Raw genomic sequence first — 27,426 nt, 5'->3', positions numbered from 1 at the left:
CTAGAGATTGTCACACTGAGTGAAGTAAGTCAGGTAGAGAAAGACAAATATCATATTATATCGCTTATATGTGGAATCTAAAAAAGGGGGATACAAAGGAACTTATATACAAAACAGAAATAGAGATATAGATGAGGAAAACAAACTTACGGTTACCAAGAGGTAAGGAGGGAGGGATAAATTGGACAATTGAAATTGACATATGGACACTGCTATATATAAAGTAAGTAACTATGAGGACCTACTGTGTGGCACAAGGAACTCTACTCAATACTCTGTAATGACCTATATGGGGTAAGAATCTAAAAAACAGTGGGTATATGTATATGTATAACAGATTCACTTTGCTATACCCTTGAAAATAGCACAACTTGTAAATCAGATCAACTATTAATATACCCCCCAAAATGTTTTTAAGTGATGGGGGGAAGGAAGGCTTAGTGCTGATAAACCAAAGGAATGTATAGATTTTTCTGCTTAATTTAGATAGGAGGGAGGCAGGGAATTAAAATTCCATTCCTCACACTTCCCACCAGTTGAAGGTTTATTTTTGTATGAATGAAATGTGTCTTGTATTTGATTAAATGGACTTTCAGAATACTGTTTGCACCGAAAATATGTTCATTCATGTTAGGAAAAGTCAGTTTTAGATCTCCTTAGACATTTCTTTGTGTTTAAAAGCAGAACATGGATCTGGAGGCAGGGTGCCTAATTGCCAATCCTAGTTTCACTACCTAACCTAATCTCTCTGTGCCTGTAAATCAGAGAAAATAATATACCTAACTCATAGGGCTATTGTGAAGATTAAATAAGGTAATAGAAAGTGCTTGGAATAGAGTTTGGCATATAGTAACTGTTAATTACTATTATTATCATCAGTTAAAATTGGATTTTGCATTCCTCAGAGCAGCTGGCACCAAAAAAAAAAAAGAGCCCCATTCTTCATGTCACACACTATTGGAACTTTATTTTCTAGCTTATAATGGCACATCCTCTGCTTTATTTCATTTCTTTGTTGTTTTGTTTTGTTTTTTGCCTCTACTATTCTTTTGGGGCAAGAGGCAGATGGTTACATTGAAGGTTCAGTTATACAAGCTTTGTATAGTACACACAAATATAACTTGTGTGTAATTACCGTCTTAAATATAAGGTATGGAGTGCTCATAGACAGCAACCATATTGCAGGATGAAGGGACGTGGCCTTGGGTCATGTTGTGATAATTAGTGTTAACATATTAAAGTAACTGAGTCCATTCTAGCGGGTTTTTATTTTTCTGTTTCAGAGTATAGATTTAAACAAGGCCTACATTTAATGTTGTGAGTTGGTTGCTCAGTCGTGTCCGACTCTTTGTGACCCAGTGGGCTGCAGCCCGCCAGGCTCCTCTGTCCATGAAATTCTCCAGGCAAATACATGTAATACTGTTGCATATATTTTAAAAATTAATATATTCAGTGCCTAACAGGAAAAAAATTAACTGAGTCCATTTTAATGGAATTTGTTTTCATGTAAATGGATATTAATTTGGGAACTAGGAATAAATAAAGACTTATCAGGAGTGGGTTACCCATAAGACAGGTTGTGTGTATGTGTGTGTGTGTGTGTGTGTCTGTGTGTGTCTATGTGTTAGTTGCTCAGTCATGTCCAACTCTCTGCAACCCCATCGACTGTATGTAGCTCACCAGGCTCCTCTGTCCGTAGAATTCTCCAGGCAAGAGTACTGCAGTGGGTTGCCATTTCCTTTTCCAAGGGATCTTCCTGACCCAGGGATTGAACCTGGGTCTCCTGCATCACAGGCAGATTTTTTACCATCTGAGCCACCAGGGAAGCCCAAGACGGCTAAGATTAGTTAAATATTTACCTTTTTTAGAAGCAAAATTTACTTTAACCATTTAGATAGGAACTCTTTTTTAATGCAGTTCCCTGGCCAAGGGGCCACTCATCCAGGCCCCCTCCTCTAGAGAAAGTCATCATCTTTGCGTAGGTCCGTGCCCTTGCCCATGAATTTTCCACCTCAGTCTCAGCCCCTCACCACCACTCAGTACGTCCTGCTCCTCAGCCAGGCCCGCTTGTCCCCAGGGTCAGACCCTCCCACCGTGAATGGAGGCCGGGCATCCTCAGGTGTTCACCAGCCTGCACTCCCCTCAGGCACCTCCTTACTCCAGCGGAAGCCCGGCCTTCTGGGCTCTCCACTCCCACTCCTCACTGCTGTCTGTTATCTACAGCAACTGGTGGGGTCACTTCCTTCATACTCCGCACTGATGCTCCCAATCACCCCTCAACTCTCAGGGCCATTCAGCTAGACCACTCTCGCTCACACGGTCTCCCCCTCTCCCATTGCCCAGCCCTTTGCTTCATTGATCATAGGCTTTACCCACCCGACACACTTCCATCTCCTCCGCTCTAATTCCCCACTGTTATCTCGAGTGACTTCTCACACACATCCCTTCAAGTTCTCAGACTCAGACGTGTCTGATGACTTCCTTCCCTCCTCAGTCACCCCTTGGACTTTGTCAGCTCCCATAACTGCCTTAACCTCAACTAGAATTCCTCCCTTCCTGCCTGTGTAACTGCTCCACTTTGACCTCTCTCTCATTCCATCTGAACTTTCCACCCACTGATGCCTCATTTATTTTTATGGAAGATTTCACACGGATCCAGAAGTAGAGAGAAGGTGTGTCTGTTTTATCTATTGTCAAGAGAACTTCATAGGTAGAACTGTGAACTTCCATCAAGAAACCCCTCTTGGAACTTCCCTTGTGGACCAGTGGTTAAGACTCTGCTTGCCAAGGCAGGGGACTTGGGTTAGATTCCTGCTCCAGGAAGATTCCACATGCCTCGGGGCAACTAAGCCAGTGCACCACAATGAAGGGTAGCCCCCACTCCCCACAGCTAGAGAAAGCCTACATGTAGCGATAAAAGACCCAGCACAGCCAAAAATAAATAAATCAATAATTTTTTTAAAGATACACCTCTCGACTTTTTCATGCTCGCTTAGTCGTGCCCAACTCTCTGCAACCCCGTGGACTGTAGCCTGCCAGGCTCCTCTGTCCATGGAATTTTCCAGGCAAGAATACTGGAGTGGGTCACCATTTCCTCCTCCAGGGGATCGCCCCAACCCAGGGATCAAACCTGCGTCTCCTGCGTCTCCTGAATTAGCAGGTAAGTTCTTTACCAGCTGAGCCACTGGGGAAGCCACACTCTCTACTTTTAAGCCCCCTAAATATTTGTGTGCCAACTCTTGCAGACACTGCTCTCGGCATTGAAGGTAGACAGCAGTGAACAACATAGCTGAAAAGCTCCTGCTTTCACTGAGCATTCAGTTCAGTTCAGTCGCTCAGTCATGTCCAACTCTTTGCGACCCCATGAGCTGCTGCACGCCAGGCCTCCCTGTCCAATACCAACTGCCGAAGCCCACCCAAACTCATGTCCATTGAGTCAGTGATGGCATCCAACCATCTCATCCTCTGTCGACCCCTTCTCCTCCTGCCCTCAATCTTTCCCAGCGTCAGGGTCTTTTCAAATGAGTCAGCTCTTTGCATCAGGTGGCCAAAGTATTGGAGTTTTAGCTTCAACATCAGACCTTCCAATGAACACCCAGGACTGATCTCCTTTAGGATGGACTGGTTGGATCTCCTTGCAGTCCAAGGGACTCTCAAGAGTCTTCTCCAACACCCCAGTTCAAAAGCATCAATTCTTCTGCACTCAGCTTTCTTTATAGTCCAGCTCTCACCCTGAGCATTAGCCCTCTCCATTTTGCTTGCTTCTGGAGTCAGAATCACACTCCAGCACTTTATCTTCTTGCTCATACTCTAAACTCCTTTGACCTCTTACTTTGTCACCGCATCCGTCTCAGTATGAGCTATCTGCCTACCTGGTGCTTGCCTCTGAGTACAGGCAAGGTGTGCCTCAAGGTCAAACACGAGGGCAGATTGCTCACCCCAGTTTTGGGTGGATGTTCACTTACTGAGCAATTCTGTATGTTTCACCAGGAACGTCACACCCCCACTCTCTTCAATAGCTTCTTTTTCATCTCTTAATTTCTCAGAAATGAGAAATAACCTTGATCCCTAACATACATGCATGCCCAGTGGCTTCAGCCATGTCCAACTCTTTGCCACCCTGTGGACTGCAGCCCTCCAGGCTTCTCTGTCCATGGGATTCTCTAGGCAAGAATACTGGAGTGGGTTGCCATGCCCTCCTCCAGGGAATGTTCCTGACCCAGGGATTGAACCCACACCTCCTGTGTCTCCTGCACTGCAGGCTGATTCTTTACCCACTGAGCCACCTGGGAAGCCCTGATTTCCTCCATTCCTAATATCCAGAGAAAGCATTATAATAACAACAGTTCACAGTAATTGAAGCATATTATGTGTGTTCTAAATATTTTATATGTACAACCCCAGTAATCCTTATAACCATAATCTAAAACACTTAGACTGATAATTGAGCTCAATCATTATTGCCTGTTGTTTTTGTTATTAAATTAAGAAACCAGTGTTCCACTCAGTTACTGCAGCATCATAGTCCAGCCCCATCAGGTCAGCTGCTGTTTCCTGCTCCTCTTTTTTATATTAATTTGTTTTTAATTTTTATTTTTTTTAAATTGGAGGATGATTGTTTTACAGTGTTGTATTGGTTTCTGCCATTATGACAACTCGAATCAGTCATATATGTTTATGTTCCCCCTCCCTCTTGAGCCTCCCCCCCCTTCCCACCCCACCTGTCTAGGTCATTACAGAATGCCATGCTGGGCCTCCTCTGTGTGTAGCAGTTTCCCACCAGCCATCTCTTCTCCACATGGTAGTATATATGTGTCATTGCTACTTTCTCAAGTCGTCCTGTTCATCCGGCCCTGTCCTTCCCCTGTTGTGTCCACGAGTTCGTTCTCTATATCAGTATCTCCATTTCTTCCCTGTTAACAGGACCATCAGTACTATTTTTCTAGGTTCCATATATATGAGTTAAAACATGATATATTTTTTTTCCTCTTTCTGACTTTGTTGTTGCTGTTCAGTCGCTGAGTCGTGCGTGACTCCATGTGTGACCCCATGGACTATAGCACACTATCCTTCACTGTCTCCCGGAGTTTGTTCAAATTCCTGTCTGCTGAATCAGTGACGCTACCTAACCCTTCCTAACCTTTGCTATCTAACCCTTGCTATCTAACTGATGCTTCAGCCCTTCCAATGAATATTCAGGGTTGATTTCCTTTAGGATTGACTGGTCTGATATCCGTGCAGTCCATGGAACTCTCAACAATCTAGCAGGGTGGTATGGGGTGGGAGGTGGAAGGGGGGTTCAAGGGGAAGGGGACATAGGGGTACCTATGGTAGATTCACTTGATATATAGCAGAAACCAATACAGTATTGTAAAGCAATTATCCTCCAATTAAAAATAAGTAAGTTTTTTTTTAAAAAAAGAGTCTTCTCCAGCACCACAATTCAGAAGAATCAGTTCTTTGGCACTCAGCCTTTTTTATGGTCCAACTCTCCTATCTATACATGACTACTGGAAAAAACCATAGCTTTGACTGTATGGACCTTTGTTGGCAAAGTGATGTCTCTGCTTTTTAATACGCTGTCTAGGATTGTCATAGTTTTCCTTCCAAGGAGCAAGCGTCTTTTAATTCCATGGCTGCAGTCACCATCTGCGGTGATTTTGGAGCCCAAGACTTACTTCATTCTGTATAACGGGTTCTTGGTTCAGCCACCTCACTACAACTGACTCAAATCCATTCCCTTTTATGACCATTGTATATATGGGCCGCATCTTCTTAATTCATTCATCTATCAATGGACATCTAACTGTGATCAGAAATCTTTCAACAAACAAAAGCCCAGGGCCAGATGGCTTCCTGCCCCTTTCGTGCTCACTCGTTTCCACTGTGCTTGCCCTGCCTATGTTTGCATCACTCTCCCTCCGCTAGCCTGCCCGTGGCTTCTTGCTTACGGATGACGATCCAGTGCTGTGTTCCTTCTCCCAGAGGTCTTCCTTGACCATCCCCGACCCCACACACAGCATGCTCACGTCCCTCTTTAGTCCCACGTTACACACGTGTGTGTATTGTAGCCCTGTATCTCATCGGTATGACGTTCTCCAGGGTAAATGGGAAAGGAATTCTCTGTTACTGCCTGCCCTTCAGTAACTTCATCGAATCTACACACAACCCAGTGAGGTGGATGGCGGTCACCTCATTTGGCAGCGGAGAAGCCTGATAATGGAAACTCTTAGTGGCCGTCCCCCAAGACGCACTGCCAGTGAAAATCAGAGCTGAGTTTCCACCAGCAGGTGTGCTTTGATCTAAATCAGCCTGTGTTCTTTCAGCTACACCTACTTCACATTCCTAAGTTGAAACCATGTTTTAGAAGCTGCCGTTTGTTTTGATGGGTGCTCCGCTCGTTATGCAAGCATGGTTTTACTTGGAATTTGATTTCTGTATGGTGGGTGCCCAATGAATGCACTCTCTCATTGTCACGCAAGCGCACTTTTCTTGGACCAGGTTCAAACACTGGCCACATTCACAGGTACATTTTGCTCTGTCACCATGCGTTCCTTTATTCTTGTCATACTTTGTTGAAATAAAAGCTTTCCAACTGATTTGTAATCAACAACCACTTTTTTAAAACTGGGAACCATTTATTTGTAATATTTCTTAAAACCTCATAGTCATATACTTTGTGACTTCCGTGTTGGCGTTTTCTTCTCTGATTATTGAATGTGCCTCCCAAAGTTAAAATTGCCTGATCTGTAACTACTAGGTCAGATTTTCAAGTAATTGCACTGGTAATTTGAAATCGTCTTACTCATTTTTTTCTCTACTTTCCAAGTTTCTGGCACCAGGGATGGGGGAAGGGATAGTTAGAGAGTTTGGGATGGATGTGTACACACTGCTGTATTTAAAATGGATAACCAACAAGGACCTAATATATAGCACAGGGAACTCTGCTCAATGTTCTGTGGCAGCTTGGATGGCAGGGAAGTTTGGGGGAGAATGGATACATGTATATGTGTGGCTGAATCCCTTTGCCACCCACCTGAAACTTTAACAACATTGTTAATCGAGCTATACTCCAATACAAAATAAAAGGCTTAATTAAAAAAAAAAAACATGCCTTGTAGTTTGCAAACTGTCCTTAATTAAACAGCTGCCAATTTGCTTGGGGTGGAGAGCAAGAGTAATTAGATTCAGGTGACAGAGGCAGTGTGAATGAAACTTTAGAAATATAGTTTCCACAGGTCTGGATTGAACTGTGGCAGGTGGTGCCACAGTTCAAACACCAGCTCTACTCTCGAGAAACGCATCAAGAATGCCAAACGAAAAATTCTCTGTTAAAAGATGCCAATCTTTCATAAAGCTAAAATTGATGGCAGTTGTTAAGTATATGAGTGCTTACAGAGAAGTGAGTTGGATTACAGTACATTAATATACACTCAGTGCAGTTGTGCTGTGTTCATTAAATCTGTATCTGATTTAATGAATGGTACAGATCTGAATCTGTACCAAGACCATTGTACTCTGAAAAATATATCCTTGTGCAAAGCTAGGTCAGTGCAAATACCAGGATTCCTGAGTAGGAAACAACAGGCATATGTGTGTGTATATGTGTGTATTGTATTTGTATATGTGCATACCATGCTAATATATCACTGCCAAATAAAAGCACACCTATATCCATATGTATGTATTTAACTTGTCATTAGCGATTGAAATAGATTTTCATATCTTTAAAAACACTCAGTGTTGGCCGAACTTACAGTGTAAAACCCTGGATTTGCCACTTTGTGGTTGTCACTTGGGGTCAGTCCCCCTTAAGTCAGCTTGCTGAATTCTTATCTCCCTTCCAGTTCTTCCACTCAGTAAAAGAAGAAAAGCAGAGACATCAGGTGCATACACCTATAATTAGAGGGAAAAAAATAGGTCAAACTCCTCCTGTCATATGATCTTCCTTTAACAGGTTTCTCCCACCCACTCTGCCTCTCCTTCTGTGTGTGTGTTGGGGGGGACACTCTCTTACTGCGCTTTTTACCGTGGGCCCTTTAAGCAAGACCAGCCGAGCAACTGTCACGGGGGCTGCAACTGTCATAGAGTCTGCGAGTTTGCTTCTGGATTCTTAAATACATATAGTTCAGGAAAGGCTTAAGCATTAATCATGGCTTCTGATTCAAACCCAGCCTCTGAGGATGGTTTTCAAGGTAAGAAATTGATCATGGTGTGTGGCGGGTGGAGAGGGGGAAAGGGGGTTCATGCCCTGTCCTTAGCAGAAAGTTTTTTATGCTGAGATGTGTTTATGGTGAGAGATGACTACTAAGCCATAGTTAGTATTATACACGGTATGCTGAAGAAGGACTTACTGGCCATGTTTGAGATAGTTTTTCAGCAATAGCAATGCCATTAAACCCCTTTACCTGTGTTTCTCTTATCTTGTCAGCTGACAGGGATTGGGGGTTCAGTTTTGACTCCAGAATGCAGATTTTTCTGAGCAAAGTTAATAAAACCAGTGCCTCCATGTTTTAAGAAACCATCTTAGAGTTCAGGCTCTCATATGTTAAATGTTTATCAAAGCTACAGATACCAGAACAAATTCTCCTTGATACATGCTTTTAGGTATACTTCATCTGAGAATATTCTCAGAAAAATATTCATAATTTACTAACTTGGGTACATCTAAGAAGTGACCTTTTTAATGATTTAGACAATATGATCTAAGTTATTCTTTTCATGGAAGTTTTACCCCAAGTCTTTATTTCAGCTCCAGTGTGCTGCTCTGCTCGTTACAACCTAGCATTTTTATCCTTTTTTGGTTTCTTCGTTCTCTATTCATTACGGGTGAATCTGAGTGTTGCACTAGTGGACATGGTGGATTCAAACACAACTGCCAAAGATAACAGAACGTCCTACGAGTGTGCAGAGCATTCTGCTCCCATAAAAGTTCTTCACAACCAAACGGTGAGTGCTGTTTTTTCAAGCAGACGATCTTAATCATAAAATACTTCCAGGTAAACATATTGAAAAACATTGAATTTGTTTGTCCTACAGAAACACAAACTCTTTCTTCATGTAAACCTGAATCATTTTCTTTCGTGTTTTCCCAGTCACTGGTTAGCTGCTGCTGCTGCACCCTGATCTGTTTGAAAAGTGGCTTTTCAGTTTCCTCCATAAACATGCCATCCTTGAAGAGAATTTGGAAAAACCTGTCTGGCATACTGAGAAGCTAGATTGGTTTAGATGTTGCTAAATAGTTTTTATGGGAACAATATTTAATAGCTGTACTCTTTAAAAGGTTCCTGTTGCAGGAGAACTTTTTAAATTTTATTTATTTTTGGCTACACTGGATCTTTGTTGCTGCGTGGGTTTTTCTCTGCTTGCAGCAAGTGGGGCTCCTCTCTAGTTGCGATGCACAGGCTTACTCATTGCGGTGACTTCTCTTGTTGCGGAACAAGGGCTGTAGGATGCACGGGCTTCAGTAGCTGTGGCACATGGGCTCAGTAGTTGCAGTTCCCTAGACTCTAGAGTACAGGCTCAATAGTTGTGGTGCTTGGGCTTAGTTGTTCCACGTTATGGAGGATTTTCACAGGCCAGGGATCGTTGTCTGGCTGATTCTTTACCACTGATCCACCAGGGAAGCCCTCTGTTGCAGGAAAAGTTAAAGAATCTCAACTACAAGGATGAAAAATAAGAATTCATCCATTTCTTTTCAAAAATCTATAACCTGTCTCACCTAAGCCACTTACATCATTTTGCCCCCCTCGTATTCTAGTGGAATTGATGAGTGCTTGTTCATCACTTGTTCAGAATTGAGTTTTACACATATTAAACGTTTTATTTTGCATGGAGACAATACAGGGGGGGAAGGCTGGTGTCCTTTTACAAGCATATTTTTATCCATCTCCAGTGCTCATCAAAGAGCCAGCTCCTACGTTACGTGAGTCTTCTCTGCCATTTACAGATGAGAAGACTTCCCTCTTCTCAAACAGGGAAGAGGGTTTCTGCCCCCAAACAAGCACACATACAAAAATAATGACATCAAAAATCTTTTCGTTGGACTTTGATAATGCTATTGAATTCATGTTAAGGGTACATATCACCCACTTTCCCCACCTCAACCTGTAACTGCTAGATACTTCATGAAGGCCTGGAATTTTACAGAGAAGCTACAGAATGGTACTGTAAACAAAAAGAATTATGGGTTTGCTTTGTATTTTTCCTTTCCACAAGTTCTTCTGATTATTCAACTACTTGAAAAGTTTTTAGTCACTAATTGTGTCCGACTCTTTGCAATCCCATGGACTCTAGCCCACCAGGTTCCTCTGTCCATGGAATTCTCCAGGCCAGAATGCTTGGGTGGGTAGCCATTCCCTTCTCCAGGGTATCTTCCTGACCCAGGGATCAAACCAAGGTCTCCTGCATTGCAGGCAGATTCTTTAGCATCTGAGCCACCTATCTGCCCTGCTGCCCTGCTGCTTCAGTTGTGTCCGACTCTTAGCGACCTCATGGACTGCAGCCTACCAGGCTCCTCCGTCCATGGGATTTTCCAGGCAAGAGTACTGGAGTGGGGTGCCATTGCCTTCTCCGCTCTCTGCCCTGTATGCACAATAAAAAGAAATCCTGAATGGTTCTTAATACATGGGTTAGGTTACATGGCTACGTGTTCTAAAGATTCAGATACCAAGTTGTCAGATCTTCATATTCGGACTTCCCTGGTGGTACAGTGGATAGGAATCTGCCTGCCAATGCAGGGAACACAGGTTCAATCCTTTGTCCTGGAAGATTCTACATGCCATGGAGCAAATAAGCCCGTGAGCCACAACTCCCGAGCCTGTGCTCTGCAATAATAGAAGTCACTGCAATGAGAAACCCATTCACCACAGCTAGAGGGTAGCCCCTACTCCATGCAACTAGAGAAAGCCCATGCACAGCAACAAAGATCCAGCACAACCAAAAATATAAATAAATAAAATTTTAAAATCTTCATATTCACCTTACTGTGTGCTGCTACTAGTTAAAAGACATTTCCTACTCACATGAGGTTTCTGGCTTGGTTTAAATTCTTGCTCTGTTGTACTGCTCTTTATCCTTTTTTAAGTGCTTGCTCTGAAAAAGGGAGACATTATCTATATTTTTGCATACTAGTAGCTAGCATTAAGTGATTACTTAGTATGTGTCAGGCCTTATTTTAGGCGCCTTTTCCATTTAATCTGCCCAGGTTACAAACCCAGTAAGTAACAGAGCTGGCCTTGAAGCCAGTCCTAGCTCGAAAGCCTGGCTTAGCCTCTGAAGTATCCTGATCAGTAACTTTCTGGATCAACCCTCTGCCTTTTTGGAGGCTTCTTTGTCACAAAACATCTACAATTCATCCTGTAGTTTAGTTTTATAAAATAGCAAGCATTCCTGCACATTATGACTTTCGATGATTTTCCATTCGCTCCTAGAACCTGCATGTCTGTATCACATTGACTCACCCACCCAAGAGGAAGTCCTCATGTTCTTCAGCCTCCATCAGTGGTTCTGGGGAGTTTCCTGGTAGTCCACTGGTTAGGACTTGCTGCTTTCACTGGTATGGCCTGGGCTCAGTCCCTGGTCGGGGAACTAAGATCTCACTGGCCTCACAGCCAAGAAGCAAAAGAACAGGAAGAAAAAGAACAGTGGTTCAAAATTGCATTTATACGTACTCACATGCCAGTAAGAGAAAGGAGCCATTTTATCAAGATGTTAAAAGGCTGGGTTGTTTTTTTTTAATTTTTTATTTGGTGGAAATTTTCTTTACAATGCTCTGTTGGTTTCTGCTGTACAGCAATGGAAATCAGTCATAACTATATACATATCCATAGCCTCCCTCAGCTCCCCCCATCCCACCCCCTCTAGGTCATCACAGAACGCCAGGGTGGGCTCCCTATGTTCGGTAGCGACTTCCCACTAACTGTTTATTTTACACGAGTGTGTATATATGTAAATGCTACCTCCTCCATTCGTTCCCACCCTCACTTTCCCCTGCTGTGTCCAGAAATCCATCGTCTACTAGTTTCATCAGTACCATTTTTCTAGATTCCATATATACATGTTAATATACGATACTTGTTTTTCTCTTTCTGACTTACTTCACTGTCTATAACAGGCTCGAGGTAGAAACCTCAGGCACTGTTAGTGGGAATGTAAACTGATGCAGCCGTTATGGAGAAGAGTGTGGAGTATTCCTTAAAAAAAAAAAAGAGGACTAAAACTACCATATGACCCAGCAATCCCACTGATGGGCATATGCCCTGAGAAAACCACAATTCTAATAGACATATGCACCCCAGTGTCCATTGTAGCACTATTTACAACAGCCAGACGTGGAGGAAACGTCCATGTCCATTGACAGATGAATGGATAAAGCTGTGATACATAAACACGATGGAATGTTACTTAGCCTTAAAAGACTTTTTTTCTCCCCCTATTCTTTATAGGGTAAAAAGTACCAGTGGGATGCAGAAACTCAAGGATGGATTCTCGGGTCTTTTTTCTATGGCTACATCATCACACAAATTCCTGGAGGATATGTTGCCAGCAAAAGTGGGGGGAAGCTGCTGCTAGGATTCGGGATCCTTGGCACTGCTGTCTTCACCCTCTTCACTCCCCTCGCTGCAGATTTCGGAGTCGGAGCCCTCGTTGCCCTCAGGGCACTAGAAGGGCTAGGAGAGGTACGCTTTTTTTCTCTCTTATTTTTCTTCTTACCCCTTCTCACTTTCTTATTTTCCTAAAGATATCATTCTTTGGTATGAGCATGAGCCCAAAAAAATGACACTGAAAGATAATAGGGATTTATTTTTTAACTAAAACCTGATTAAACCATAAAATAACATGAGTAGATTTTTGTTTGTGGTCGATGAGATCTCCAGTGGAAGCACTCCAAAATTAGAAGCTTTACTCAAAGACCAGAGAAAACATTTTCTAGGGGACACTTCGTAGCTCCCCACTGCTGCCTCTTACTGAGGAGATAGGAAGTGAAAAAGTGTTAGTCTCATTCAGGCCTTAAATAAGTAGAAGAGTAAAGTTAACATTGAGAGGAATTGCTTTATATCTGTGTAGGAAAAACACTGACTGCAGTAGTAAAATCCAGTCATATAATAACGGCTAGAAAACTTTGGAAATTGCCACGTGCTATTTAAATTTAAGCTTTGGTCACTCATCTGGACGATCCTTATAAAATAGAGGTGTACCAAATAAACTCTTCTTGACTACAAAATAAAACTAGCCCCCTAATACCAGGTTCCTCTTCTCCTTACCTAAGTAAAATACCTGTTTTACAGAAAAAGGCACAGAAGTTCTAAGAGGTTAACTAATCTTTCTAAGGCTACAACAGGTAGTGAACGGCCAAGGAGAGCAGTGAATCCACCACTTTGAATCTACCAGAATCTATTCCTTCCTGTTAGCTGTAGCATCTCTTCTCCCAAGTCTCTATAGACCTCCCTGCTTTCGCTGTTCTATTTCTCCATTATCAGTAATTGGTATTTTTTTTAAATCGAGTTGTAATGGATGTACAATATTCTGTAAATCTCAGATGTACAACATAGTCATTCAAAATTTTTATGGATTATACTCCATTTGTAACTATTTTAAAATATTATATTCCCTGTGATATATAATTTTCTGACAGCTTATTTATTTTATACCTAGTGGTTTGTATTAATACCTCTTAATCCCCTGCTCCTATCTTTCCCCTCCACTAATTGGCATTTACCAGGCTGATTATGACCAGAAAACTTAAAAAAAAAAACAACTCTAATTGAGTGTTTTTTGGTAGGACCATTTTTCCTGTTGATTGGGGTGAATTTGAATTTTCTTCTAGTATCCCACAGTATTAGATCAGTATGTTTAAATTATGTATTGGTTACATTTCCATTTCATTCAGGCCTTAAATAAAGTAGATGAGTAAAGTTAACATTGAGAGGAATCCCTTTATATCATCACTCAATACATTCTATTTTTTGTAACCCTTACCTTGTAGTCAGTCCTTAAACCAGTTGACAGAATCCACAAATCTTTGTTCAGATTTTTAAAGTACTTCAGTATGAGGTATTTTCACTCAACACTGTAAAGGCATGTCACTCCAGGAAACCTGATTCTGGTTTGAGTCTTATCCAGAAATTTCTCTTGCAACAAAATACTCAACCGAATTTAAAACATTAACAAAACGACTTTGTATTTCATCAGAAATGCCTTTTTCCCTTCTCAGGGTGTAACATTTCCAGCCATGCATGCGATGTGGTCTTCGTGGGCTCCCCCTCTTGAAAGAAGCAAGCTTCTGAGTATTTCATATGCAGGTGAGATAACCATTTTTATAAAGATTTTTGCTACAGTTTGTTATCTACACATCAACCTTGGGGGAAAGGTATACACCAGAATCATGCAATGTCAGGTGTTTCCTTTGGGAAAAAATAGCTTTGAGGATACAACTTTGTTATTAATGGTTTTCCTTGGCTCACTAGCATATAGCAATATGGCATAATTGACTACTGTTGTTTTCTTCATCTGCCATCCTTTATTTCAAACCATGTTGCCTTTTCAGATGTTGGTATAGAGAATGCTTTAACAGAACAAAATCCCAAAAGAGCTGGAGAATTGAATGCTTGTGTCCTTAAATTGTGATTTCTGGTTTGATCATCTCATAAGCATGTCATGACTTTCAGTCCCTCCCTTCAGACACCTTTTTTTTTTCCCTATGCATTATTTGCTATCACTTTGATCTAGAGGTAAGATAGCATGAGCTTTATATGTGAATTATAATTCCTCCAGCTCACATACTGAATGAAAACTTTTTGCCCTGACGGCTTTTAAATGCAGTGGTTGAGAAAGACCTCTCTTGCAGTGGCTTTTAAGCTAAAATCTGAAGAATGAGATGAGCCAGTCATGCAAAGGGCAAAAAGGAAAGCATTCCAGCCAATCAGAACAGCATGTACAAGGACTGTCAGGCAGGAAGTAACATAGTTTCAGAACAATGAGAAACACTGTAGATGTCTAGAACCCTGAATGAAAGAGATAACAGCAGAGGATGGGGTTAGAGAAATAGACAAGAGCCAGATTACATCAAGGCCTACAGGTCACAGGGTTTTTCTTCTCTGAAATGCAATGGGGAAATATTTTACATGAGAGATATGATCTCATGTACATTTTAAGAAGATTCCTCTTTTTTTTCTTTTAAGAAGATTCTTACAGCTGTGTGGAGATCGATGTAAGAAATCTGATAAGAAGCTCAAGAAGAGGCACTATCTGTGGTTCTCCTTTGCCTATTAAATAAAGTCTGCGCTCAAACGAGGGGTCAAGAGTCTTTCTGGTCATTACCACTTCCTTTTAGCCAGCCTAGTCCCTGGCATATAGTGCCGGGCAGGGAGCAGATATTCAACAACTATTCTACCTGTTTCTCTAGCCTTTCTTTTCCTCTCCTTCACCCAGTTGAAGTTCCCATTCCTACTTTCATTCCTTACTCACCGTGTTACACCTGCCTCTATATCTTCTTTCTTATGGGACCAGATCTTGCTCATCTTTTCAAAGTCCCACCACTGCCTCTTACATCTTCTCCTGACCTCTAGAGGTCAGAGGTTATCTGCCCTACCTTTGAACTTTCATATTGCTCTGTGACACTCAACACTTTCTAACATATAATAATTATTTGTTTATATTTACTTACTCTATAAGACTAAAACTTGAGACCAGAAACAATGTCTGATTATTTTAGCTCACAGTGTCCCTATTAAGATGTCTTCTGTCTGGTGGTTAAAATGAGTTTTAGTACTTATTTATCTGATACAAATGTGTGTAATGTATTTGGAGCAAATTAGATTACTTAAAGCTTTGTTCATTTTCCATCAGATGTGCTGCAGTAGGTTATGTTTAGAGGTCATCTTTGAGCCTTTCCCCCAAACACTTGGCTTTCTAACACATTTACTAGTAATGTGGCATTTACTAGCTCATATTATAATAGGTCTTCCGTTGATTGATGCCTTCTAATTCAGCAATAGCTATACAATCATAACTAATTAACTATATATTAATGTATCCATTTTATATATTATTAGTTTTCTAGTAAATGATCCCTTAAGAGAAGGGATTATTTAAATTTGCATGTGACTTACTCAGCTCCTCTGGCTTCCCTGGTGGCTCAGTGGTAAGGAACCTGCCTGCCAGGAATGGAGTTCCATCCCTGGGTCAGTAAGATCCTCTGGAGAAGGAAATGGTAACCCACTCTAGTATTCCTGCCTGGGAAATCCAATGGACAGAGAAGCCTGGCGGGCTACAGTCCATGGGGTCACAAAAGCATCGGACACAGCTTAGTGACTAAACAACAACAAACTCAATTCCTATGAGATTTTCTTTTTAAATTCACGTAGTTCTTGCTGCCCTGGGTCTTCACTGCTGCAGGCGGGCTTTCTCTAGTTATGAGTGGGGGCTACTTTGAAGTTGCAGTGCGCGGGCTTCTCATTGCGGTGGCTCCTCTTGTTGCAGAGCACAGGCGCTAGGCCCACGGTCTTCAGTACTTGCAGCTGGTGTGCTCAGTACTGTGGCGCAGGGGCTTAGTTGCTCTGCATCATGTGGAATCTTCTAGGCCCAAGGATCAAACCAGTGACCCCTTCATTTGCAGGGCAAATTCTTAACCACTCAACCACCAGGGAAGCCCCACCTATGGGAGCTGATCGCTCTTTTCCTCATAATCTATTATCCATCCTCTTAGGCAGTAGACCTGTCCCCTATTCGTTCATTTTTCTCCAAAGTTTACAAAGTTTTGTTGTTGTTCTAGGAGCACAACTTGGGACAGTAGTTTCTCTTCCTCTTTCTGGAGTAATTTGCTACTATATGAATTGGACTTATGTCTTCTATTTCTTTGGTAAGTTTATTCAAAATGTAACCTAAATTATGATGTGAGAGGTCTGAAATGTAATAGAGGTTTAATAATTGGTTAAAATATGTATATGCCAACTCACTGAAGTAACCATCTCCTAAACCACAAAGCGCTGAAACACTTACTGATAACCTGTTTTTCAAGTTTATGTGGTTAAAATGATCTGGCTAAGCTGTGACTGGCTGTTAATTTTGGAGTATTTGTTCAATAGAAAGTGCTGTTGAATCCAGGACTTAAATGCTACACTTAACTACAAAAATTGCTATGTCATTTATTATAAAAATGTAAAATTTGAAAATATTTCTTCTCAAGCAAACTAGAATACTCTCACTTGGTAATTTTAATCTTTTTTGTTTGTTTGTTTAGCCCCAGGGCCTTTCATTCCTCAGTCTCAACAGCAGGATGATACACATTGTTAATAGGGTAGATGCCACCAAAACATTTATTCAGGAAATATGTCTGCAATCAAAACAAATAAGTACACAAAAGCAGATACCTATGGAAATAATAGATCGTAGACATTTAGTTTTTTAAAGTTTTGTCTGGTAGACCCTGTTAGGCAGTCATGTGGTCAAAAGTTGTTCGCTTTAGGTGCAAAATTCCCATTATAAAATAAATAAGACTAGGTTTGTAATGTATCGCCCAGTGATATTGTAGTGCATACTTGGAAGTTGCCAAAAGAATAGATCCTAAAAGTTCTTATAACAAAAAAAAATTTTTGTGTGGTGACAATGCTAGACATATTGTGCTGAAGTTTATAATTACATAATTTTTTTCAAGACATAAATTTACTTGCTGCCTTGGTACATTCTGAATTCATTGTAACTATTATTTTTCTGTTTTAAGGCATTGTTGGAATCATTTGGTTTATTTTATGGATCTGCTTAGTTAGTGATACACCAGAAACTCACAAGACAATCTCCCCCTATGAAAAGGAGTATATTCTTTCATCACTAAAAAATCAGGTATGAATTTTGGCACATTTAAAAAAAATAATTTCGGAAAGTTTTTTTTTCAGGTTTAAGATACCAGTTTTTTAATGAATATTTCTGTTGTGCACACTCTAGTCAAATTAACATACAAAGTACTGCTTTCCCCAAGATATTTTAATTCTTTCTAGCTTAAATCTATGAAAAATTACTTTTCATTTTAAACCTTCTAGAGTAATGATTTTCAAGTGACTGTCTTTCTTCTTAGGAGAAAATAAGATGTGTTATCTATAAGAGGAATCTTACAGCTACATTCTAAATGTTTGTTCTTAGGAAACTAGTGTGTTTTTATATGTGTCTTAAATGAGTGTGATTTAACAAGGCCAGCACATTTGCTATGCTATATAATTTTCTCCTCTAGAATAGACCTTTAGAAAAAAATTTATATACACTAAAGTAAGATTTGCTTCACTTAGTTGAGCACAATAGCAAATCAGAAATAAAATCTGTCATAATTTAATACAGTAAATTCTCAAGCCCTGAAGATAAAATATTTGTCTTTTAGTGGGAATAAAAGAACCCTGAAAACATTAGGAAAAATTAAAATACACAGTCTTTTCTTTAGCATTATTAATGGCTTCATTGTCAGTTTATTGGTTAAAAGAACATAAAATATTTCATATAACACTTTTATTCCCCATCAAGTTATTATTATTGATATTTTCAATTCCCCACCCCACCCCTGGCTGGTACAATTGTTCTTTTATTCTGTTCTGTTTTACAATCATAAGAGTCAGTGATTTGTTGTTCTTGTTGTTATTATAGTTGATTTACAGTGTTGTGTTCCAGGTGTAGAGCAGAATGATTCAGTTTTATATATATATATTCTTTCAGATTTTATTGTAGGTTACTACAAGATATTGAATACAGTTCCCTGTGCTATACAGTAGGTCCTTGTTGGTCATCTATTTTCTTCTTTTTTAAATTTTTTTAATTGAGGGATAATGGCTTTTCTGTCATACATCAACAAGAATCAGCCCTAGGTACACCATGCCCCTTCCCGCCCAAACCTCCCTCCCGTCTCCCTCCCCATCCCACCTTTCTGGGTTGTCACAGAGCCCCTGTTTGAGTTTCCTGAGTCATACAGCAAATTCCCGTTGGCTATCTATTTTACATGTGGTCATGTAAGTTTCCCTGTTACTATCTCCATACATCCCACCCTCCCCCTCCTCGCCTCCCCTTGTGTCCATGGGTCTGTTCTCTATGTCTGTTTCTCCATTGCTGTCCTGAAAATAAATTCATCAGTACCATCTTTTTAGATTCCATATATATGCATCAGTATATGATATTTATATTTCTCTTTCTACCTTACTTCAATCTGTATAATAGGCTCTAGGTTCATCCACATTATAACCGACTCTAATGTGTTCCTTTTTATGGCTGAGTAGTATTCCATTGTATGTATGTACCACAGTTTCTTTATCTATTCATCTATCAATGGACATCTAGGGTTACTTCCATGTACTAGCTATTGTAAATAGTGCTGCAATGAACATTGGGGTATATATGTCTTTTTCAATTTTGGTTTCCTCAGGGTATATGCCTAGTAGTGGGACTGCTAGGTCATATGGTGGTATTATTCCTAGCTTTTTAAGGAATCTCCATACCATCTTCCATAGTGACTGTAATCAATTGACATTGATTTACATTGATTACAGACTTTTTGATGATGGCCATTCTGACTGGTGTGAGGTGGTATCTCATTGTAGTTTTGATTTTCATTTCTCTAATAATGAGTGATGTTGAGCATCTTTTCATGTTTGTTAGCCACCTGTATGTATTCTTTGGAGAAATGTCTGTTTAGGTCTTTTTCCCACTTTTTGATTGGACTGTTTGTTTTTCTGTTACTGAGTTGTATGAGTTATTTGCATATTTTGGAAATTAATCCTTTGTCAGTTGTTTCCTTTGCTATTATTTTCTCCCATTCTGAGGGCTGTCTTTTCACTTTGTTTGTAGTTTCCTTTGCTGTGCAAAAGCTTTTAAGTTTAATTAGGTCCCACTTGTTTATTTTTGTTTTTATTTCCATTACTCTAGGAGGTGGGTCATAGAAGATCTTGCTTTGATTTATGTCATCTAGTGTTCTGCCTATGTTTTCCACTAAGAGTTTTATAGTTTCTGGTCTTACATTTAGATCTTTAATCCATTTTGAGTTTATCTTTGTGTATGGTGTTAGGAAGTGTTCTAATTTCTTTTTTTTGCACATAGCTCTCCAGTTTTCCCAGCACCACTTATTAAAGAGGCTGTCTTTGCCCTGTCATATATTCTGCCTCCTTTGTCAAAAATAAGGTACCCATAGGTGCATGGGGTTTATCTCTGGGTTCTCTCTTTTGTTCCATGGGTCTATATTTCTGCTTTTGTGCCAGTACCATACTGTCTTGATGACTGTAGCTTTGTGGTATAGTCTGAAATCAGGAAGCTTGATTCCTCCAGCTCCATTCTTCTTTCTCAAGACTGCTTTGGCTATTCAGGGTCTTTTGTGTTTCCTTATGAATTGTGAAATTTTTTGTTCTAGTTCTATGAAAAATGTCATTGGTAATTTGATAGGGATCACATTGAACCTGTAGATTGCATTTGGTAGTATAGTCATTTTTCACAATGTTGATTCTTCCTACCCAGGAACATGGACTATCTCTCCATCTATTTATGTCATCTTTGATTTCTTTCATCAGTGTCCTGTAATTTTCCGTATACACGTCTTTTGTCTCCTTAGGTAGGTTTATTCCTAGATATTTTATTCTTTTTGTTGCAATGGTGAATGGGATTGATTCCTTAATTGCTCTTTCTGATTTTTCATTGGTAGTATATAAGGATGCAAGTGATTTCTGTGTATTGAACTTGTATCCTGCAACTTTGCTGAATTCGCTGATTAGCTCTAGTGATTTTCTGACGGTTTCTTTTGGATTTTCTATGTGTAGTATCATGTCATCTGCAAACAGTGAGAGTTTTATTTCTCCTTTTCCAATCTGGATTCCTTTTATTTCTTTTTCTTCTCTAATTGCCATGGCTAGGACTTCCAAAACTATGTTGAATAATAGTGGTGAGAGTGGGTACCCTTGTCTTGTTCCTGATCTTAGAGGGAATGCTTTTAGTTTAAACCATTGAGAACAATGTTTGCTGTGGGCTTAATCATATATGGCCTTTACTATGTTGAGGTAGATTCCTTCTATGCCCATTTTGTGAAGTGCTTTTATCATAAATGGGTGCTCAATTTTGTCAAAGGCTTTTTCTGCATCTATTTATATGATCAGCCCCTGGAGCTCACCCCGCTGTGTTGCGGGGCTCGTGTGCCCTTGTCTCAGCTTCATGGGCCCGGCCTTTGCATCACGGGCTTGTGTGCGCTTGTCTGGGCTCCCCGGGCCCATTCTCTGCGTCACGGTCTTGTGTGCGCTCGTCTGGGCTCCCCGGGCCCATTCTCTGCGTCACGGGCTTGTGTGCGCTCGTCTCGGCTCCCCGGGCCCATCCTCTGCGTCACGGGCTTGTGTGCGCTCGTCTCGGCTCCCCGGGCCCATCCTCTGCGTCACGGGCTTGTGTGCGCTCGCCTCGGCTCCCCGGGCCCATCCTCTGCGTCACGGGCTTGTGTGCGCTCTCCTCGGCTCCCCGGGCCCATCCTCTGCGTCACGGGCTTGTGTGCGCTCGTCTGGGCTCCCAGGGCCCAGCCTCTGTGTCACAGGCTTGTGTGCGCTCGTCTGGGCTCTCCGGGCCCATCCTCTGCATCGCGGGGCTTGTGTGCGCTTGTCTGGGCTCCCTGGGCCCATTCTCTGCGTCACAGGCCTGTGTGCGCTTGTCTCGGCTCCCCGGGCCCATCCTCAGCATCGCGGGGCTGGTGGGCACTTGTCTCAGCTCACTGGGCCCACCCTTTGTATCACAGGGTTCAATTTTTATATATAGCAAACCAGGTAATAATTAAACATTTACTCATTCACGTTTCTTTTTAAGTTTTATAATTTGCTACAAAGGTCGCTATAAGCTGCTGAATTGTCAGAAATATGGCACCCCTTGGTCTTCACCAAAGGTTGGCAGAAATTTAGGAGGTATCACCAATGTAATAAAGTTACTTTGAGATCTCTGTGTTCTTTGAGATATCAATTAAATGAATACCCATTTTTTGCCCACTGAGGAACAGATTAAAAGAGTAATGCATTGTAAATGAATCTTGCCACATAAAATGTAATGTATCTTATATATACAGTAGAATATTACTTGGTCATAAAAAAGAATGAAATTTTGCCATTTGCAGCAACATGGATGGATCTGGACGGTATTTTGCTTTAGTGAAATAAGTCAGATTGAAAAAGACAGATACTGTGTCTTTTCATTTATATGTGGAATCTGAAAAATGAAACAAGTGAACAAATATTAAACAGAAACAGGCTCGTGGATACAGAGACCCAACTAGTGGTTAGAGAGGGAAAAGTGGGGGGAGGGGGGCCAGGCAAGGTAGTTGACGGGAATTAAGAAGTATAAATTCCTAGGTATAAAATAAATAAGTAACACGGATGTACTTACTGTGCGGCACAGGGAACATAAGTCAACATTGTGTAATAGCTTTGTATTGAATTTTGAATTATTCTTTTGTACACCAGGAACTAATAATAATATTGTAAGTCAGTTATGCTTCCATTAAAAAAAAAAAAAAACTTGGTATGTTTTCTCAGCATTATTAACTTCTCAGATTTCATTTTTATCATTATCTTCACTGACTTATGAAACTTATTTAGATTTTTTTTTTAAAGTGAGCTTCAAATGTGCCTATATCTGTCCATTATCCAAACCTAAGGTTAATCTGTTTTTCCATATGCTTCAGAAATTGAAATATTCAGAAGCAAGAGGAATTAAGAGAATTCGGTTTCCTAGAACTTCAAACTGCATTCTTAAACCAGATGACATTGTAGTTGAAAATGTCATAAAATACTTTGCTACATGAAGCTCCGCTTTTAATCCAATAAATGGATCCAATAAATGTTTGGCATCTGCTGTACTTCATTCATTCCTTAAACACTTTTTGAGAGCTTACTATGTCCTAGGTTCTTTGTCAGATGTGTGTGTGCTTAGTCGGTCAGTCGACCCCTGGACTGTGGGCCGCCAGGCTCCTATGTCAGTGTGATTCTCCAGGCAGAAATACTGGAGTGGGTAGCCATTCCCTTCTCTAGGGGATCTTCCTGACCCAGGGCTCAAACCCAGATCTCCTGCTTTGCAGGCAGATTCTTTACCATCTGAGCCAGTAAGGAAGCCCCTCTTTGTAAGGTACTGAGGACCAAGAAATTGATAATCAGAGAGAAGAAATGAACAAGACACGGCTCCTGTGGGACCTGTGATATCCAGAGGGAGACAGATGTGAATGGGCAGAATTTCAGGCCGACACTGCTGTCTACAGGTTACATAGTCCATCTTTGGTACAGAGAAGGCCAGAGTCTTCAGCCAGCCTGGGGATGATACTCTCCTGCCAAGGACTGTCAGCAACTTACCTGTAGTTGAACAAAGGGATTTCTTTCTTTCTTTCTTTTTAATATGGAGCATTACATGAATTTGCATGTCATCCTTGCATAGGGCCCATGCTAATCTTCTCTGTATTGTTCCACTTTTAGCGTATGTCCTGCCAAAGTGAGCATGGGATTTCTTGCTTTGTGGCAATGAAGAAGAAACCACACCATGAGGAATGAAAGGGCATCTCAGTGAGAGAGCTGAAGGCAGCTTGTTACAGTTTAGATTTGTGTTACTTGACTGTGAGGAGGGTTTAAAGAATCGCTGTTTTGCTCCAGAATTGGTGTTGTGAGAAGGCATTAGCGGTTCTGTGGCTGAGGATCTCAATTTTTATCTAGAAGGTGGGACTGAGGCTATAACTGGCAGAGAAGCCACAGTCACGTTAGCCAGGAGAGAGTTTTGCTCTTTTGTGTGGTTCATACATTCTTGTTTTCATCTGTGCTCAGAGGTGATCAAGGTGTTATCTATCTGTCTCATTCTAACGTTCTTATTTTTTTCATTTTTTAAGATTTTATTTATTTGTGACCGTATTGAGCCTTCCTGGCTGCGGGCCCTCTCTAGTTGTGGCAAGCAGGGACTGCTCTTCATTGCGGTGCATGTGCTGCTCCTTGCGGTGGCTTCTCTTGTTGCAGAGCATGGGCTCTAGAGCGCTGGCTCAGGAGTTGTGGCACATGTATTTAGTTGCCCCTCAGCATATGGAATCTCCCCAGACCAGGGATCACAGTCATTGCGAGCATGCTGTGGCCCAACTGTTAGAAGCAGACCATCTCAGGTGAGAGCAGTCAGAGGCTGCTTGTTTCTTTCTTACTGGTAAAAGCTTCATCTGAGCAATCTTGAAAGACAAGTTGGAGTTAACTAGGCACTTTGGGAAAGGGAGAGATGTGTGGGCATCCCCGGGCAAGGATGTGGTATAAGCAGATTCTGAGGAGAGAGAGTGATACTCGCCAGGAATCAGGCATTGCTGCAGGTAAAAGGCAAAGGCAGAGAGTGGCAGAAGAAGCCTGATCATGGAGAATCCTGTATGTCCCACTGAGGAGCTTAGACTTTACCCTTTAGGCACTGGGATGCTGTGAACTACTTGTAAGCTTGATGCTGTTAAAGTGCTGCACTCAGTAGGCCAGCAAATTTGGAAAACTCAGTGGTGGCCACAGGACCGGAAAAGGTCAGTTTTCATTCCAGTCCCAAAGAAGGGCAGTGCCAAGGAATGTCCAAACTACTGCACAATTGCACTCATTTCACATGCCTTTGACTGTGTCGATCACAACAAACGTGGAAAATTCTTCAAGAAATGGGAATACCAGACCACCTTACCTGCCTCCTGAGAAATCTGTATGCAGGTCAAGAAGCAACAATTAGAACCGGACATGGAACAGCAGACTGATTCCAAGTTAAGAAAGGAGTACATCAAGACTGTATATTGTCACCCTGCTTGTTTAACTTACATGCAGAGTACATCATGAGAAACGCTGGGCTGGATGAAGCACAAGCTGGAATCAAGATTGCCAGGAGAAATATCAATAACCTTAGATATGCAGATGACACCACCCTTATGGCAGAAAGTGAAGAACTGAAGAGCCTCTTGATAAAAGTGAAAGAGGAGAGTGAAAAAGCTGGCTTAAATCTCAACATTCAAAAAACGAAGATCATGGCATCTGGTCCCATCCCTTCATGGCAAATAGATGGGGAAACAATGGTTCAATCCCTGCTCTGGGAAGATCCCACATACCAGGGAGCAACTAAGCCCATGAGCCACAACTACTGAGCAGCAACTACTGGAGCCCGCATGCCTAGAGCCTGTCCTCCTCAACAAGAGGAGCCACCTCAATGAGAAGCCCAGCTCAACGCAACTAGAGAAAGCCCACGTGCAGCAACGAAGACCCACCATGGCCAAAAAATAATGTAAATAAATAAAGCTTTAAAAAAAACGTTGGAGCGGATTGCCATTCCCTTCTCCAGGGGCTCTTCCTGACCCAGGGATCAAACACAAGTCTGCTGCATAGCAGGCAGATTCTTTACTATCTGAGCCACCAAGGAAGCCCTATTACAAAACAGTGACTCACAATTTTTAAAGGTTATGCTGCATTTATATTTGTATAAAATGTTGGCTTTATAAAACTTTATAAAATATTGGCTGTATTCCTCATGTTGTATAATATATCCTTGTAGCTTATTTGATACCTAATTGTTTGTACCTCTTTACCCCCTGACCCTATAATTGCCCCTCCCACCTCCCCTCTTCCTGGTGGTAGCCATTAGTTTTTTCTCTGTATCTATAAGTCAGCTTCTTTTTTGTTATCTTCACTAATTTGTTGTATTTCTTAGATCCCATAAGTAAGTAATACCTTGTCTTTCTCTGTCTGACTTATTTCACTTAGCATAATGCCCTCCCAAGTCCATCCATATTGCAGCAAATGGCAAAATTTTGTTCTTTTTTTATATAACTTAGTACTATTCCATTGTGTATATACCATATTTTCTTTATCCATTCATCTGTTGATTCCCACTTAGGTTGCTTCAGTTTCTTGGCAGTTGTAAATAATGCTGCTATAAACATTAGGATGCATGTATCTTTTCCAATTAGAGATTTTTTTTTTTCAGGTAGGTACTCAGGAGTGGGATTGCTAGGTCATTTTAGTAGTTCCCAGTTCAGTTCAGTTCAGTCAACTCTGCGACCCCACGGACTACAGCCTGCCAGGCTTCCCTGTCCATCACCAGCTCCTGGAGCCTGCTCAAACTCGTGTCCATCTAGTCAGTGATGCCATCCAACCATCTCATCCTCTGTCGTCCCCTTCTCCTCATCTTTCACCTTCATCAAGAGGTTCTTTAGTTCTTTGCTTTCTGCCATAAGGGTGGTGTCATCTGCATATCTGAGGTTATTGATATTTCTCCCGACAATCTTGATTCCAGCTTGTGCTTCATCCAGCCAGGCATTTTGCATGATGTACTCTGCATGTAAGTTAAATAAGCAGAGTGACAATATACAGCCTTTCCCAATTTGGAACCAGTCTGTTGTTCCATATCCAGTTCTAACTGTTGCTTCTTGACCTGCATGCAGATTTCTCAGGAGGCAGGTAAGGTGGTCTGGTATTCCCATCTGTTTAAGAATTTTCCATAGTTTGTTGTGATCCACCCAATGGCTTCAGCATAGTCAATAAAGCAGAAGTAGATGTTTCTCTGGAACTCTCTTGCTTTTTTGATGATCCAGTGGATGTTGGCAATTTGATCTCTGGTTCCTCTGCCTTTTCTAAATCCAATTTGAACATCTGAAAGTTCACCGTTCACATACTGTTGAAGCCTGGCTTGGAGAATTTTGAGCATTACTTTGCCAGCATGTGAGATGAGTGCAATTGTGTGGTAGTTTAGTTTGAACATTCTTTGACATTGCCTTTCTTTGGGATTGGAATGAAAACTGACCTTTTCCAGTTGTATGGCCAATGCTGAGTTTTCCAAATTTGTTGGCATATTGAGTGCAGCACTTTAACAGTATCATCTTTTAGGATTTGAAATAACTCACCTGGAATTCAGTCACCTCCACTAGCTTTGTCCATAGTGATACTTCATAAGGCCCACTTGACTTTGCATTCCAGGATGTGTGGCTCTAGTTGAGTGATCACACCATCATGGTTATCTGGGTCATGAAGATCTTTTTTGTGTAGTTCTTCTGTGTATTCTTGCCACCTCGTCTTAATATCTTCTGCTTCTGTTAGGTCCATACTGTTCTATTCTTTATTGTGCCCATTTTTACATGAAATATTCCCTTGGTGTCTCTAATTTTCTTGAAGAGATCTCTAGTCTTTCCCATTCTATTGTGTCCCTCTATTTCTTTGCACTTATCACTGAGGAAGACTTTCTCATATCTCCTTGCTCTTCTTTGGAACTCTGCATTCAAATGGGTATATCTTTCCTTTTCTCCTTTGCCTTTAGCTTCTCTTCTTTTCTCAGCTATTTGTAAGACTTCCTCAGACAACCGTTTTGCCTTTTTGCATTTCTTTCCATGGGGATGGTCTTGAGCACTGCCTCCCTTACAATGTCATGAACCTCCATGCATAGTTCTTCAGGCACTCTATCAGATCTCATCTC

At 41.1% G+C, this 27,426-nt stretch overlaps 1 protein-coding gene and 1 non-coding gene across 7 annotated transcripts in view; one reads left to right on the top strand and one right to left on the bottom strand.

Moving 5' to 3' along the window:
- The window catches only part of SLC17A5 (solute carrier family 17 member 5), a 71,275-nt gene that overhangs the window by 5,055 nt on the left and 38,794 nt on the right, over window positions 1–27,426 (top strand). For 3 of the 6 annotated variants that reach the window (XM_043890024.1, XM_043890025.1, XM_043890020.1), the window contains exons 2-6: window positions 8,753–8,949; window positions 12,447–12,680; window positions 14,216–14,303; window positions 16,775–16,861; window positions 17,723–17,841. In XM_043890024.1, coding sequence (XP_043745959.1) covers window positions 8,753–8,949; window positions 12,447–12,680; window positions 14,216–14,303; window positions 16,775–16,861; window positions 17,723–17,841 — 725 coding nt within the window. Of the gene's footprint in view, window positions 1–3,103; window positions 3,161–7,980; window positions 8,196–8,752; window positions 8,950–12,446; window positions 12,681–14,215; window positions 14,304–16,774; window positions 16,862–17,722; window positions 17,842–27,426 lie in introns of those variants that run through there. The other 3 variants (XM_043890023.1, XM_043890019.1, XM_043890022.1) reach the window with 2 other exon arrangements.
- LOC122685666 lies at window positions 23,368–23,472 on the bottom strand. Its single transcript, XR_006338516.1, has one exon. It is a non-coding gene; the product is annotated as a U6 spliceosomal RNA (small nuclear RNA).

Source organism: Cervus elaphus, chromosome 28 (genome assembly GCF_910594005.1).
Source record: "Cervus elaphus chromosome 28, mCerEla1.1, whole genome shotgun sequence".
Taxonomy (NCBI): domain Eukaryota; kingdom Metazoa; phylum Chordata; class Mammalia; order Artiodactyla; family Cervidae; genus Cervus; species Cervus elaphus.
This window is presented reverse-complemented; position numbering and strand designations above follow the sequence as displayed.